The following is a 16,070-nucleotide window of genomic DNA, read 5'->3' as shown; positions in this document are numbered from 1 at the left end:
TAAACCTATAACTACGATAGTGTCATAGGAAAACAATGGGAAAAGTATGAGTAGCAAAAATCCTGAATGGCGACTAAGTAACAATAGTTTGCTCCCAAAGAAATGTGGCAACTGTACAGACCACAAAGCGAAAACCACCCGCTTAACTATTTTCGATGGACCCTGTCGGCATCTAGTAAGTCCCATAAATACTAAGCCCGACGATCCAAACTCATCGGAAAAAAACGACAGAGTGCGGAGATATAGACGTGGTCGCTATACTTGCCACTATCCTATAAAGGGTTAAAGGAAATATATTTTTAACCAACCTGTGTGCCACGCCATGCAAAATCCATCATTAAGATAATAAATGAACAGTCAACTACTGATCATTTTTTAAGGTGATTTGTGACTATAGGAGTCACCTTCATCAATTAATATTGATGACTTATATGCTGTCAATCGTTCATATATTCTAGGAATAAGTACACCGATCCATATGGGAAAGTTTAAAGGAAATATATTAGAATATTTTATTAAAAACGAAATACTGCACAAAATTAAGAAAGTCATAGGAGTCATCTTTGTAATATGGAGGTTTAAGTGAATCAATTTTTTATTTTTAATTAAATTAGTACTTGAATTAATGTTGTTAGCGTGGGAATATTCATAATAACAGTTTTTTTTAAATGAATAACTAGGCCAAAATGAGTAAAAAAAATTACATTAACAAACATAATAGGATGGGTTAAGAAAACATACATGGTGCCATCTATGAAGCAGGCGGGAGAGCCGGACGAGACCGGCCAACAGTCTGGTTTTGAGTGTCAAAGAGAAGAGATGTCAAGGAAAAATGTGTTATATCCTTTCGTCTTTTTTATCCTCCTGCCGTCGTTGTCATCTACAGGTATTTCCCAAAAATGGGTCTTTTTTTCCCGTTGATTAATTTTTGAAAAGGTTTTCCTTATAATTGACAATTGGTAATGTATTCAAAGATTTTTTGTGCTGGTGTGTAATTAATTGTGCTGAAGAGAGTAATAAATTTAATTAACATTGCTTTCTTCAAATTTATTTCTATTTTATAGGTTTGCTAATTAAAATTGTCTAATTTTGGTTGATCTTACATCGAAAATGAAGCACCTTTTGAGATGTGTTTACTTTCGTAATTGTTAATTAATTTCCATTTTAATTTTTCCAAGAGTTTTAATATTAAAATGTGAGTTTTCCTAGACGTCTAGATATTGATGAAAAATAATAATCTTTGAAGGGGAAATTTTTTCCAAAAAAAAGTAAATCTTCACGTTGTTTTGGTAGAGGACCTATAATTTTTCAAAACGTGCACTTTTTTCTGATTTTGATTTATTTTAAATCCATTTCCGCCGATGTGCCGTTTATAAAACATAACGGTTTTCACCGCTGTTCACATTTTCTAAAAGAAAAATCCATCATAATTGCATTATACTTTCTCCAGCCGAAGTTCCAGTTTAAATTTATTTCACCGGTAAATTTATTCGCCGGACGCTATTAACCGTAAAGTAATTAATTTTAAACTTACTTTAATCAATTTTTAAAGAAATCTAAGGGAATTATAAAATGCTACTGGATCTGCTTTTCTGTACAATTACAAATGTGAAAACTGGAATCGATATCAACCAGAATTTTGATAAAGGGCAACACAAATTAGACGTTAAGTGTTATTATTAGATTGAAACTCTAAAAAAAAAAATTAATACTAGGATTGCTCAAATTCGAAAACGTTAGAGGTTAACAAAATAAATATCACTTGCTTATTATTTGATGTTAATAAAATATAAAAAAAAAGCAATTCATCTGTCGAAATTTATTGTTTCAACTCCTCATACTGATGCTGGGTGTCAGCCTGCGAGTCGGTGAAGTCGTGCTGAACTGATGAAAGATCTGATGAAATTCTATTTCTGGTTGATTTTTGGTGTCAAAGATGTGAAAGTACACAGTTAACCTACTCTAATTAGTTTACATTCAAAAGATTGAACATAGTGAAATGAAATAATTTCGGTGTTGGTTAACCTGTACATTTACCGACAGGCGGTACTCAATCAATTAAATCCTTCAGTATGGATCTAGCCATCTTTCAGGAAAGCCAAAAAGTTTTCTATTCTTCTTAAGCTATTTTAATAGCTAGATTAAATCGGTCGGGTGCTAACGGTACACGAAGATACCTTTCATCTTTTAGTACATGGAAGACGCTTAACCTATATTCGATTGGAAGAGGAGAAAAGGTTAAGTCGGCCACCTTCAAAGTATTGGCTTTACTCCAGAGTTAATTTTGAAGACTCGCGTTCCACTTCCGCACGTGAAGATTGATCAATAATGACGTCAATATTTCGTGTTAGGTTTACTCTATATGCTACGCCTTTTTTGAACGTTTGTCAAACAAGCCGACACGCTTGCTTTAAAGAACGATCTGATTTGATATACTCGGTTTTGTTAAGTGGAGCACGGTTTTAAATCTTATTGGTAGGTTGTTAAGAACTTTTCTTAGTTTTGCATGAAACGGATCGGAAAAACAACAGGCCGCCGTTTTTTTGAAAATGACAAAGCTTTGAAACAAATTAACTGATCCACAGGAATCTTTAGAGGGGTTGAGACAGTCCACGTAATCTACAAGTAATGACATAAACCTGGGATTCGTAAATAAATCAGAATCAGGATTTATCAAATAAAACATTTGGGGAGTTTTTTGTTGATTTCATCCTTTTTTTCCCCTTAGAATATATTGATATAAAACCAAAAGTTGTCGATATAGGCTGAAGGACGAGAAGTGCAGCTTTCTAATAGTTGTAAAATCGTTATAAGAACAATACACACATTTTTGTACTTAGTGATTTTTGGTCAGAAGTATATAAAATGACATGAAAACAAAAGAATTTAAGTTTATATACTACTTACCAAAAATCAGTAAGTACAAAAATGTGTGCTTCTTAAAATATATACTTCATGTTTAATTGGACAAAATTAACATGTATAATACATCCTTTTGTAGAGCCTGAAGAAGGTACAATAAAGTCCCGAAAGATAGGCGAAGTTATAAAATTAAAAATGTCTTTCTTTGACCACATCCCTTATAACAACCAAGAGAACATTAAATGCATAAGTTGGTCGATAAATCTACAAAACTTAAATAGGATGGTTAATTTTCCTTAAGATAACAAATGTTCTCCAAAATATTTTTTTTACATAAATACCCAAGTATGCCAAAGAAGGTAGTGAGTTAAATTTTCCTTCTTTTGAACAATGAACATAAATGTACCCAGGACCACATTTTGTAATTTAAAATTAAACAATTCACCTTTAACTACATAAATTTTTGAAAAATCTGGTGGAGAGTTTCTTTCTCAAATTCGCCTTTAAAACCTTTTTTTTAAAAAGTACAAAACTGACTCCAGCGATCCACAGGAATCTTTAGAGGGGTTTAAAACCGTACTAGTTACAAGTAATTAAACAAACCTAGCCTCCGTAAATAAAGCAGAAATGTTATATCAAATAAAACATTTAAAAATGGCATAAAAACCAAAGGTTGTTCATGTAGGCTCAAAAAAGAGAAATGCATCTTTCCAACGGTCCAATACCGTGGACATTGTACAAAATCCAGGGGAGTTATGAATTTTTTGAAACAACTGACATCGAAGAGATTTTAGTATAATTTTTTAAATTTAATTTTTAATTAAACCGTTGACCTACCAGTTATGTTTGAGAAATCACTTAATATTTTTACACAGCTTAGAAAGTATTGGAAATGTTTTAATCTACNTCTTATCTTTATTTTATCTTCTTTAAAATTTCAATAAATTAATTTAATTTGTTAAATTTTTGATATAATTTTAAGAGATTTTAATATAAAAAAATTGTTGATCCAGTCCAAAATGTCTATTTTTTGTTTTTGGTATAATAATTTGTATTTAAAGTTTTCAAAGGGTGCTTAAAAAGAATCCGAATTGTTCTTTTCACAACCAATTTTTGAGTTTACTTTACTGATAACGTTTTTAAAAAATATTTTTTTATTATTATTTTTTTAATATGTAATCCCATTAAATAGAATCCTGCATATTATTTTATCTTAGTGAAAAAACAAAACAAATAACTAATATACAATAATCGTGGAATATATGAACGACAAAGGCTATAATAATTAATAAATTGTAAATTACTTAAAAAAATGCCCCGCGGTCCCCATTCATAATATTTAAATATTTGAAAAACAAAATATAAAAATAACCAGTTTTAAGACATTAAAACCACAAGCTTCTTTTAAAAATTAGTACTTGACAATTGCATTTAGATTGCAAGTAAGTAAATTAATTAATTTTTTTTATTATCGTTTTCTGCCTTTTTTATTGCTAAAAATAATATTTTAACCTACTCTGTAAAAACGCGAAAAGAATCAGCGGGCAAGCAAAGTCTACTTTAGTACATAATACATAATTATTTATGAGCAAGCAATGTAGCAAAGTAAGTTAAAATATATATTCTTTTACACTGAACAAACTTAATACTCGTTTTTCAGACCTCCACAAACCCTTACATACACCTTTTATGCAAAATAAAAAATACGTTTTTCTCTCTCAAATTCCACACCTTTCACCGATCTACGGAAAACTTTACAAGACTTTAGAACCCTACGAATTGGACATAATGACAGTATTGGCTTCCGTAATCCGTAACAAATCAGAATGAGCGATATAAAATAAAATATATTTTATCTCACTTATCGTGACACAGTTGTGCTATTCTCTGATCCCGATTCCACAATTGCTTCGGAGGACATGCCCTGCAAATGGATCAAACACTGGCGAATAAAACTTAATGAAAGCAAAATCACACATATATCTTTAACCCTTCAAAGCCAAAACCCTCATGCAATATTCCATATAATACAGTACCAAAGACAGACTACATCCGCTACTTTGGGTTCCATCTAGACTGAAGACTAACCTGGAACCAACAACACGATTGAAACGCGGATACTCTACAGACTACTAACACGCAAATCACATTTCAACAAAAACCATCATTCTACTATACAATACTAAAACCAATACGGACTAGAACTAAGGGTACTGCTAAACCTTTTAACATCCAAAGAATACAGTCCAACATCCAAGCCAAAGTCCTCAGAGCCAAGTCAATGCTCCTCAAAACCCTTCTTGTGCTGAAAATATTCTCCAAAACATTTTTCACTTTCCATAATAAACTCTCCTCTCATCTCAATCTTGTTGCCCAATCCCTATACAACAGAAACCCCTTAAAATCCCACCAGACAACTGAAAAGGAGATAACCTCACGACCTTCTAAAGAGCCCACTAAGGTCACTAACCACCACACATTTCTACTAAAGAGCATTGATTTGAAACAATTTAGTTGCCATATTTTACTGGAAGCTCTTTTCGTTTTTGCAACATGTTACACCTGATTTCATTTAATAAAATTCTGCATATTATTTTCTTGCCCTAGGTAAAAAATCGACTCATATGTAATAGCCTTGAAATATATGAATAACAAATGCAGAAAACTACATTTCAAAAAGAAATATGTAAATTACTTAATTTTTTCTCGGCTTCTAGAATGCTTGTACACGTGTTTAACATTTTTTCAACTTAGTCACCCAAAAATGTTTCATTAAAATCGGTGTTTCCACGTCCGTAGCCTCCCATTATGAGTATTGAAAAATAGTAAATGTTTCTCTGTCGAGATACAAATCCCTGGAGGTCCTATTGAAATTCCTTAAAATATTTTTTTTTTCTCGGCTCCTTGGGCCCGTTGGAAAGAACGGTCGGATGCGTGTCTAATAATTTTCGACCGGGTATCACCAAAAAAGGTTTGATTAAAACCGGTGTTCCCACGTCTGTTGAATACGATTGTACTAGTAAAAAACTGATCACAAACAGAGGAAGCAGTACTTTATAATAACGATACGTGATAAAAATATCACAAAAAATTGTGATAACTTGAAAACATGGTGTAAAATTTATTAAGCTACGAAACTTTTATTACAAGAACTTTTTATATCTTCAATGCATGGCTTTCCAAAACAAGAAAATTTGCGCTTTAATCAAGCTTTTAAATAAGAAATCTCATTTGAAAAAAGGAAAAAAATATCAAAATTGGGAATTAATCTGAGTCAAGAGAGCCGAAAATTGGGTGCTCCAGTTAGTGATATTTTCCAATGACAGGGAGAAGCCAATATCATATCACGAACAGTGATTTCCGGGCAGAAAAGTGCAGCTTGGGCGTGAACACAAACAGTAGATCGGTGGCAGTTTTTAAATAGATGAAGTAATTTGGTGTATCACCTGGTAGAGCAAGAATATTTCTTATGAAAAATCGCTGGACCTTTTCCACATCTTCGAATCTTTCAAAGCCCCATATCTGACATCCATAGCAAAGAATCGCTCGAGACACAAAGTTAAATATTAAACTTTACATTGATCAGGATTGTGTAATGGGTCATAATAGACGACCAGGTTTGATTCAATGGCAACTTAGCTGCCGACGCCTTTGAGGAGATAGGTCTCAACCAAGAAAGCCTGGGAGCAAATAAAATGCCTAACTATTTATTGATTTTTCACCACCTGTATAGTTTCACCTTTGTAGGAGAAACGATCCGAAGAACGTATCTACAACCCTTCTTGAACACAACGACTTTGGATTTCTATAGATTAATTAACAGGTTCGACAAGTTCTAGCAATTTAATGTTTGTTTTAAGACCCGCAGCAGACTCCGCTGCAACTACGGTATCATCAGCATACAACAAGACTGCTATAACTGTAGAACCTACACGAATGCCTCACTCAAGAGTCAGGTAAAGGTCGTCCAAGAACAAAGCAAACAATATCGGACTCAACAAGCAACCCTGACGCACACCACACTGCACTTCGAATCAGATATTCCCTCTTTGTCACGAACATATGTAGATGTCACTGAAAACTAATAATGTGCCGTTGTTGCGATAGTTTGCCTCTATTGCTTTTTTGGTGAGCAGAAGGCTCGGTTCGATATCCGATTTATCTGGAAACTAGGCACTTATAACCGACAGAGGTTTAGTATCACCTGGATTTCAGTAACGACAAAGTCACCAGTTGTTAAGCCGTCATGATATAGCTTTCTGCTGCGGGTTTACTTCGCTGCTTCAGAAAAATGCAAATGTCGTAAGCCCTGGTGAAGGGTACCTGAATCATCATACTGTCAAAATTATATCTATTTATTATTTCACACATATTTATGGCTATCAATCTCGAATGGTGCATGTTTTGCTGTAAAACTGTCAAAATCTTATTATCTTTTATTCCGTCTGCTAACATGAATCACCGTAGTCGTTCCTGCAGTCTTCTCATTATAGCCAGGTAATATGGGCACGACTTAGCAAACGCAGCATGATTCGAATCTACCAGTTGTCTTGTTTTACTGACATTTACACTTGTTCCTCAGTATACAGTTGATACAATTATATTTAGAAATGACAGTCTTATATTCTTTTAATTCAGAATTTCTGAGTACGTTATCGGGTTTGGTTCACCTGTTGATTTACGTCTCTCAGATTTCCGTTTTCAGATACTTGAAAACTTTATTGAAGTCCGTGACAACATTTCTCATATCATGAAGTTTTTTCGGAGGATCTACGGAGGAGGTCAACACAGAGAAAAAATTCCTTACGGTTTTCGCCGAGCTTTCGACAGTTTTTATACTGTCATCTTCAGGGCCTGTTTTATTATCATATAAAAAAAACAACAATTAAACATGAAAAACAAATTGCACAAAAATTGAAATATCTTACTTAATATTTGTTATTCATACTTAATAATATTTGTTTTTCATGTTTTTAATTGTTTTTTTATATGATAATAAAACAGGCCCTGAAGATGACAGTATAAAAACTGTCGAAAGCTCGGCGAAAACCGTAAGGAATTTTTTTCTCTGTGTTGACCTCCTCCGTAGATCCTCCGAAAAACTTCATGTTTCCAGCAGGTTGATAATCTAGCCCATCGTTACATTTCTCATATCATTCCTTTATTCTGTCTTTAAATTATTAGAAATGTTTTATCACTTTTTCTATTCTTTTCCACTTCGGACGCCTTTTCCCCTTTTTGTGAATTTTTGTTTGACTTGCATTCTTTTTGTGACGATAATAAACCGCCATGAATAACAAAATTAAACATAACAGACTTCTTGTGAGGAAGAATAAAAAAAATCAAATGAATGATTAGTTAGCAGTGCAGCAAAAACAGGGTTGTCATAATTTATTGGCACCCAAACATCGGACAAGGGCAAAATTCCATTTTCTTATGAATCCTATAGAATCCTAATGTATGTTAAATAAGCTAATTCTGATATAAATATACGGAACTAGCTTTATTTTATCAAAGCTTAATTTATGTTTTCATTGGTGTACATGTTTATAGAAAGTGTCTTAAAAATATTTGTTTTACATATCCTACTCTATATATTTGTAGGTAAAGCATCCAATTTTCGTTATGGTATCATGAATATTTTTGTGTAGGGTCTCATTTATTCATCCCAGTGTTATGCTCTATGGAATTTCATATGAAATCCTCGAGGATCTGTTAAACCGTGCAACTGGTTAATTTATTAAAGGAAGAGCCATTATTATCTTCAAATTGAAGGGTTGGAACCGTTTGAACATTTGCGGGAATGCTCTATTGAGCAGCATGTCTGCGCAAAATCCTATCTGCAATCGCATCTTCCGTCCTCAACACGGCAGAAATCGGATAGGGGTTGGCTAAGTCGCTCAGGTTAGTCTGCTGAAACTGGCCTACGAAGCAATTATTTCAGCATACCACTTGTAAAAATCCTACCAGGCTAAAGTATTTCGCTGAACATCAATCGATCGTTCAGAACGGCATGAATAGTCATATTATAAGCTTGATTATCAATTTTTTCTCAATATACTCTTATATAGAAATTAGTTTAGATTTATATCTTTTTTCATTGTTAATAAACTAGAGAGATTATTTTTAGTAGATTTTAATTTATTGTTGGTTTCTTGATAGGTTTAAACTTTTGCTATTTTCTTGTCTTGTTTAGTTTATGAAAATATTTTATACACAGACTAACACAAACCCACATAGAAATATATATACACGACAAAAGAATGCTTTCATTGGTACATCTTTCTTTTTTGAAAAATTTTTAATTCTGTGAAAAATTAATATAAAAAAATTACGTGATTTCTATATATATATTTGTTTATTTTATTTATCTATTATTTTTATATATAAAAATTATAAACGTATTTTAATATGAAGTTGTAACATTTAATGTAGTGCCTTTCGTAACGATTCCTTTTCTTTAATTTTAAATAAAATTTACACGAGTCTCTTTCATCCAAAAACACAAAACAAAAACAAAACGCACGTATGAACCCACGCTCAAATAATCGCAGCATGTAGTATACAGATACTTTTATCGAAAGGATTCCTCCAATTTTATAAGATGAAACAAAAGTCCATTGCGGTGACTTATGCAATGTCGATGCTTTAATGTATTGAGACGCAAGTCATGCGTGGAAATGTAGGTTTAAACTAAGCCGTTTTCATTTATAATTTGACACTTGGATCTTCCTTCCATTAACATAAATACTCCCTACACCATCTTACACGGACTGCACTGGGCCTTTTACCCAATGCAAATTCAATTTATTCACCTAAGGTTAAGGTTAGAAGGAATCGACATCTTTACAACCTTGTGAACCGCGACCAATGTAGGGCTTTTTATGGCCAAAACTTTGTTAATGGCTCCCATGTGTATCTTTCAGGTCTTGGCTTTCCTCTCTCAGAAGTAGGAATTAGACTCAGACGAAAAATGAAACAAGTCCTCACAGAGGAGTTACTCAATGATCTGCTCACAACAGAATAATCTCCCAGCGGGGAGTCATTAATGTAGATAAGTTAGCACATACGTTTTAAGAACGAAGATAAATTTTTAGTGGACAACTTTATGATTATTTTTGGTTAGGTCGAAAAATGTTTTTGAATGATCGAGTTCATGGTAGAGCAGATGTCGTTTTTCATGGCGCCTAAGGAAGAACACTTAAATATTAAAATCATGGGCAAATGAATTGTACTTTGGACAAACGTTCATTTATTACTTCAACTGTCTTAATTTTTGGAAGTACTTTTGTCAGGTCGTTACCTCGTTGGAGGTTTCTATTTAAATATGAAAGATGAAATTTTAATGTACATAAGAATAAAAGGTCAGTTATGTCTCTAAGTAGTATTGGGTGTAAAATTCTCTGAAACAATTAAACTAAACTGCTCAAAAATTGATAGGGATATTGCCAATTTTGTAGTACTTACTTTCCCTAGCATTTTTATTATAAATTGCATTAAGATTTATTAGAAATTATGTTTTTTTTAAGGAAAATTTAATTAAGGGATTTTGAAAAATAACAAAATAAAGATTTTAATTCCATAATTTTGTTTATTGGACACAAATGTTTTTAAACAATTAATACCGTGTATAATATCCTCTGATAGCAACCTCTGTGCACCTGTTATCCATACTGTTAATCCGGTTGTCACTAATTCCATAAGGAATTTCACTCCATAGAAGTTGCAACGCTGCACTCAGTTGTTGCAGTCAACTGGCTGCGGATGGTGATAGAAAAACCTACGCAACGCATCCCACATGTGCTCAATAGGATTGAGGTCTGGAGACAATGGGAGAAGAAGGGGCAGAGAGGAAATTCCCGGGTTTTCTAAACATTGATGAACAGCTTTCCCTCTATGAGGTCTGGCATTGCCATCCAGAAATCGAAAATTTCTGCCAATGAGATCCCTGGTTTGACGGACGTATTTCTATAATTTCTTGGGCATAACGGACTACGGTGAGGTTGCCTTCAACAATATTGAATCCAGTTCGTTTTCCAGGGTAAATTTCAACCCAGACACCGCCTTATCCAAACTGCACTTAAGGGGAACGAACTGGGGCGTTGTACGCACCCCCGTTCTAAGTAGACTATTCGGCGCCTGCTATCACCACTACACAGACAGAAACGCGACTCATCAGTAAACAAAACATCATTCCAATTGGTGTTCTCTTCTAGGCGCTCGCTGTACCATATTCTTCCGAATTGCTGGCGGCGGGCTGTACCTGCAGGGCATACGATGTGAGGCCAACTTGCCACAAACGGTTACGAATCGTTGATGTCGATAAATGCCTTTCCAAAAGAGCTTGTACTTCATTTAGGATCTGTCGGGCACTATGAAAGGGTTCCCGTCTTGCAGCAATGGCAATATTTCTGTCCTCGCTTAGGGTCGTAATGCGCTGAGATCCAATACCAGGCCTCCTTCTGGCACTTCCAGTCTCTCCAAAACGGGCTAAAGCCCGGGAGACCACGCTCTGAGAAACACCGTGCCTCTGCGATGACTACTTGCCGGTGACCTGGATAACTCATTCTACCAACAATATTGCGAACCTCTGGTTCAAGATTGTCTTTACGTGGTTAAAGAGAGTACAAGTGGATTAAAATGGAGAAAAGACAAGAAAAAATGTTTGTTTGGAAAATAAATAATGTTCATGTATACTATTGTTAAGTAAATTCGTTCATAAAATTGAGGATTAACATTTGTTTGTTTTTGGTTTGTATTTTCTATTTCGTTTTATCCAGTATAAGAATAAATTACAAATATCCCTTTGCTCTATTGGGCAATTTAGATCGAAACGCTTGTACCCCAAGCTGAGATAGGGCTCAACATAGTCAAAACAGCCATAATATTCTCGATTTAAAAAATTATAAAGTTTGACAGGCCTAAATATTTTTTGGAATATGCACTTAATCATTTTGGGAAATTTGACTTATCCAGTCTTGCCCCGAAGGTGCAGAATTGGCTCCCTGGAAAGCCGAGGCTGCTACATGCGGAAGTCTTTCTCTTTCTTAATGAGCTTGTGGGCGCAATATTAAGAAGCTCGACTTCGTAAATAATCATAATGTTATTTAACGTAATCTGCTTCAAGATCATGATTTGCTTCGACCATAAAAAACCTCCTTCAAAAGGGCCGCGGCCAAGTTACAGGTTTTACTACTTCAACTATGGCAAATACTTGAAACTTTTAACCTTTGAAAATGAGTGCTTATTTGGAAGAGAAATAACAACAAACCAATTTTACTCATCTTAGGTTAAGCCATCACATTCATGAAATAAGTCTGAAATGTTACCCACTGAAAAAAAAGTCTTTGCATTAATAAGCTCGTTTTTTCGGTTTATTATTATTATTTTAACTTTCATTTTATTTGTAACTTATAACCTTTAAATTCGGTCGACTGTCAGATCAACCTAACGAGAATAGACAGAACAGTCTCATGATTTCAGGTTCATCACTCTGTAGACAACACAGAGAATCTCATAATTATTAGCTTTATCTAAAAATTATGTAAATATTTTGAATATTTTATTAATTAATTATTTAAATATAGGTTACTTAAAACAGGGTTTATTATTTTCTGTGAATGACTATTTGATGTTTCAAGAAACAAAAAGTTCTATAATTGGAAAGCGGTTTCTTTTCTCCGAAGTTGATCTATTATTTTAGAATTTTCTTAAGCATCTTCGTCTTCAGATTAAATTTCCTTGACACAGTGCTTCGCTTGTATCGGCCAGATCTTGGACCGGCGGTCTTCCATTTTACCAAATGAAAGTAATTTGCGGTAATTATAGTATATCAAAAGGGCTTTGAAGTTCATTGGCCCTTGAAGTGATCCGGTAATGGAAAAATCTGACACTGTCCCATCAAATCAATACGTACAAATGATTCTCCTTCGTCTTTCAAAGTCTAATGTTATTTTAAAAATTATATGCATTATGCTTGCATGCTTGACTTGAATTTACCTTTTGATCGAAATTTGATTATCATGTTAAATATTATAGCTTGTGAGGCCGTCTTGTAAAATTGTACTTCGCGTGAGAGCCATTCTCCTTACACTCGTGGCAATCAAGAGAAAACACACACAATTTAAAACCAATTACTGCAATTTCAAACGTCTCGATTATTATTTTCTCATATTGGTATTGTAAACAGTAAATTTTTTTATTGGGTAAGCGAACAAATTCTTTCAATCAAGAACCTATGTATAAGCTGATAACTTCATAGTTTGTATTACTATTTACTCTCGACTTATAAAGAAAAAGCTTGTTCTTGAATTTTTAAAAATGTACTTCGCGTGAGAGGCCAGTAACTTTTTATAGTTCAGGGTCCTGGGTGTAATCATGAGAAAACTAATAAATTATGTTGACAGCCCTTCGCCCCGACGCGATGGGTCAACTCACTTTCTTTTTAAAATGTTAACTCTATATAATAAGAGGTTGGTTGTTAGTCTAAACAAAGAAATTACCCGTGATGTCAGTAATAAAATAACGATAGTGAACCCTTTTCCCATTATTATATTGATTGATTGACATGAGGCTGCTGTAAGTATACCTTAAAGAGCTATTGTATCTCCTGTTTTGTACTCATAGTACCAGTGAGTCCTAATTTATCAAGGAAATTGATTATTTGATCCGGTCGTAATGGTTGTATTTCGTTTCAAAACACTTTAGCACTACAATAAGACAGTATGTGGCATGTGGTTTCCTCTGTTCTCTTCTCAGTCTCTTTCTACTTCCTTGAATTCGATCCGGTTGTAATGGATGTATTTCTTCCAAACATTACCATCATAGTAAGAGTGATTTTTTTTCTGCTGCTTTGAAGAGCCTACACGCTCCCCGTTGGTTGATGTCTTCGGCAGATGACCTTTGAGTCTGCACTTCCCAGTGAAGTTTGCCGTTCCATGACATGTAATATGCAAGATTCTGAGTCTTTTCTTGCTTCCCTGCGTTCTGCAATTATTTTCCTTTTGATCTTTAATAGTCCTCTTCTTAGCAAAAGAGTTCGGGTTCTGTCAGCGGTGTGGCCGTTTCTATTCATACAAGGTTTACCTGACGCGGCGGATTTTCCTACATTGTCTGTAATCTACAAGCACCATGTTGATTTCTTCCTCAGATCAATGAGTCTTCACTTCCCTGTCAAGACATATATCGTATTTATTCCCAAAATATTTAGTTATCATCACAATTTTATGTCTTGTGGGCTCCCCTGTTTTCGAAAGGGCAACTTTTGAAAGTACTGAGACCATGACCTGAGACCAGAGAATCACTAGTTTGACATATCAAATCTATTAAGTTTTGTCTTGCAATCCAGAACCGCCTTATGACTTGATGAAGTTCGAGTTCAATGCTTTGATTGCTTATCTGCCACGGCAGCTATTCTTTCTTTTTGTATTCACTTGCCAAATTGAGTACGTTTATCAGCTTTATGGACTCCAGAAGAAAAATTTAATAAGAAGAATGTGAAAGTTATTCAGAAAAACATTTTCTTTATCGTGCCAACGTTTCGATCTTTATTGAGATCATCTTCAGGGCTCAAAGTGTTTGTCTTCTGTGTAATTGTGCCATTCTTACGTGTCGTGTTGAGAGTGCCCATGTGTGTTTTTCTGAAACCTACATCACACCAGACCGCATCTCACGATTTCTGAATAATTATCGACTAACGGTCACTAATCACCACACACACAGAATGTGAAAGGTGTTCAAACTGTTGGCTCTTAGTACTTGATTTTTGAACCAAATACTCTTTTCTTCCATTCTTTTTTAATGCCAAAGTTCATCTGTGAAAGCTTATATTCAAATGTCTGTTCCATATCATCTCGTCAGGCCATAAGTATCGGATTTAGTCCACCTTATAATTATTATAATTTATATATCACGTTCATAACTTAAAATAATATAAAAATAATGAGTTTTTACATAATTGTTTTATATAGAAAATGTTTAAGACGGTTTTCACAGGAGAAACCAAATGAATTAGTTTCGATAGTGATGTAGTCATGAATCCTTAGATTAAAGCCAATTTTGTGAAATGTTTTATCGTATATTAAGCCAATTCCGGGAGCTAGCAATGTTTCAACATTACGATGGTCTCTATTAATGTCGAGGTTACTGATTCTAACCCACGCTCGAACGATATACTGAATTTCTTTACTGCTTTGTCTTTATGATATGTGTGATGAGCTTAGTATAATATTTTAGATAGTTTTTAGGGTTTATTTAACGAATCTCCTGAGACATCCTAGTCGTTTTGCCCGACAAACCACTCAAAAAGATCTGAAATACAAGCAAATGGGTAGAAAGAAGAGTTCCTTTATTCCTTTTGTTTAAAATTAATATTTTCAATCCTCAGCAAGGCGGTTGTAATTGCCCTAAAACCTACTATTCAAAGAATACATGGCAAAACTCATGTAAAAAAAACAAAAAAACTCAACCGTGGCTCGTGCAATGAATTTTTCATCAACTTTTTTCGGGGATTTCACCAAAGTTCCCTTATTTTAGAAGCATGTCAAGGTCGTACACACTTTTACATGGTTTAGAATTTTTCTTTTTATGGAACTTACTTACTTTCCTTTGCAAAGTTAAAAAACGTGATTTCGAACCCAAAGAGATCAGCAACCCAAGAAGATCGTAGATGTCATATTTATAATAAAAAAATTTATTATTTGGTAATAAAAATCATATTCTCTTTGCTACAATTGAACCACACTTGAGAATTTCTAAAACACCACGGTTTTTGCTATTTGTTATTCTCTGAGCGGCTACTATGTATTCGTTAGCGCGATTTTTTCAATTGAAATGTTGTTATCTTGGGAAAAATTTAATGTAGTTTCCGAAATAAAGGTCAGATTTGTATTTTAATAAGCTTCGTAATTAATTAAATTAATTATTAAGTAATTTTATTGTTAGTTGTAATAAAGTTGAGAAATTTCATTTTTATGTAAAAAAATTGATTTTAGAAGAAAATTACAAAAATGTTAATATCTCAGGAAAGAGTCAAGATAGAAACCTCGTTCTGGTGACATTGAACTAAATTTTATTTGCTGAATCCACCATGGCAGTATTGACATTTAACCCTGTAACACTCTGTACACTAATTAATTCGGTATGTTAATAAATTAACATTTAATCAAGGCTGTTTTGTTGTTATTATACACTGTTGGACAAAATAAACG

General features: G+C 33.8%; 1 protein-coding gene across 1 annotated transcript in view; it reads left to right on the top strand.

The window, feature by feature from the left end:
- The first annotated feature begins 726 nt into the window (after positions 1 to 726).
- Positions 727 to 16,070, top strand: part of LOC106663942 (protein FAM151B) — a 48,421-nt gene continuing 33,077 nt past the window's right edge. The window contains exon 1 of the mRNA XM_014389197.2: positions 727 to 886. Coding sequence (XP_014244683.1) covers positions 742 to 886 — 145 coding nt within the window. The 5' untranslated portion in view covers positions 727 to 741. The remainder of the gene's footprint in view (positions 887 to 16,070) is intronic.

Source organism: Cimex lectularius, unplaced genomic scaffold (genome assembly GCF_000648675.2).
Source record: "Cimex lectularius strain Harlan isolate CLEC.00 unplaced genomic scaffold, Clec_2.1 scaffold136, whole genome shotgun sequence".
Lineage (NCBI taxonomy): Eukaryota > Metazoa > Arthropoda > Insecta > Hemiptera > Cimicidae > Cimex > Cimex lectularius.
Note: the sequence above shows the minus strand (reverse complement) of the source record. Positions and strands in the feature narration are given on the sequence as shown.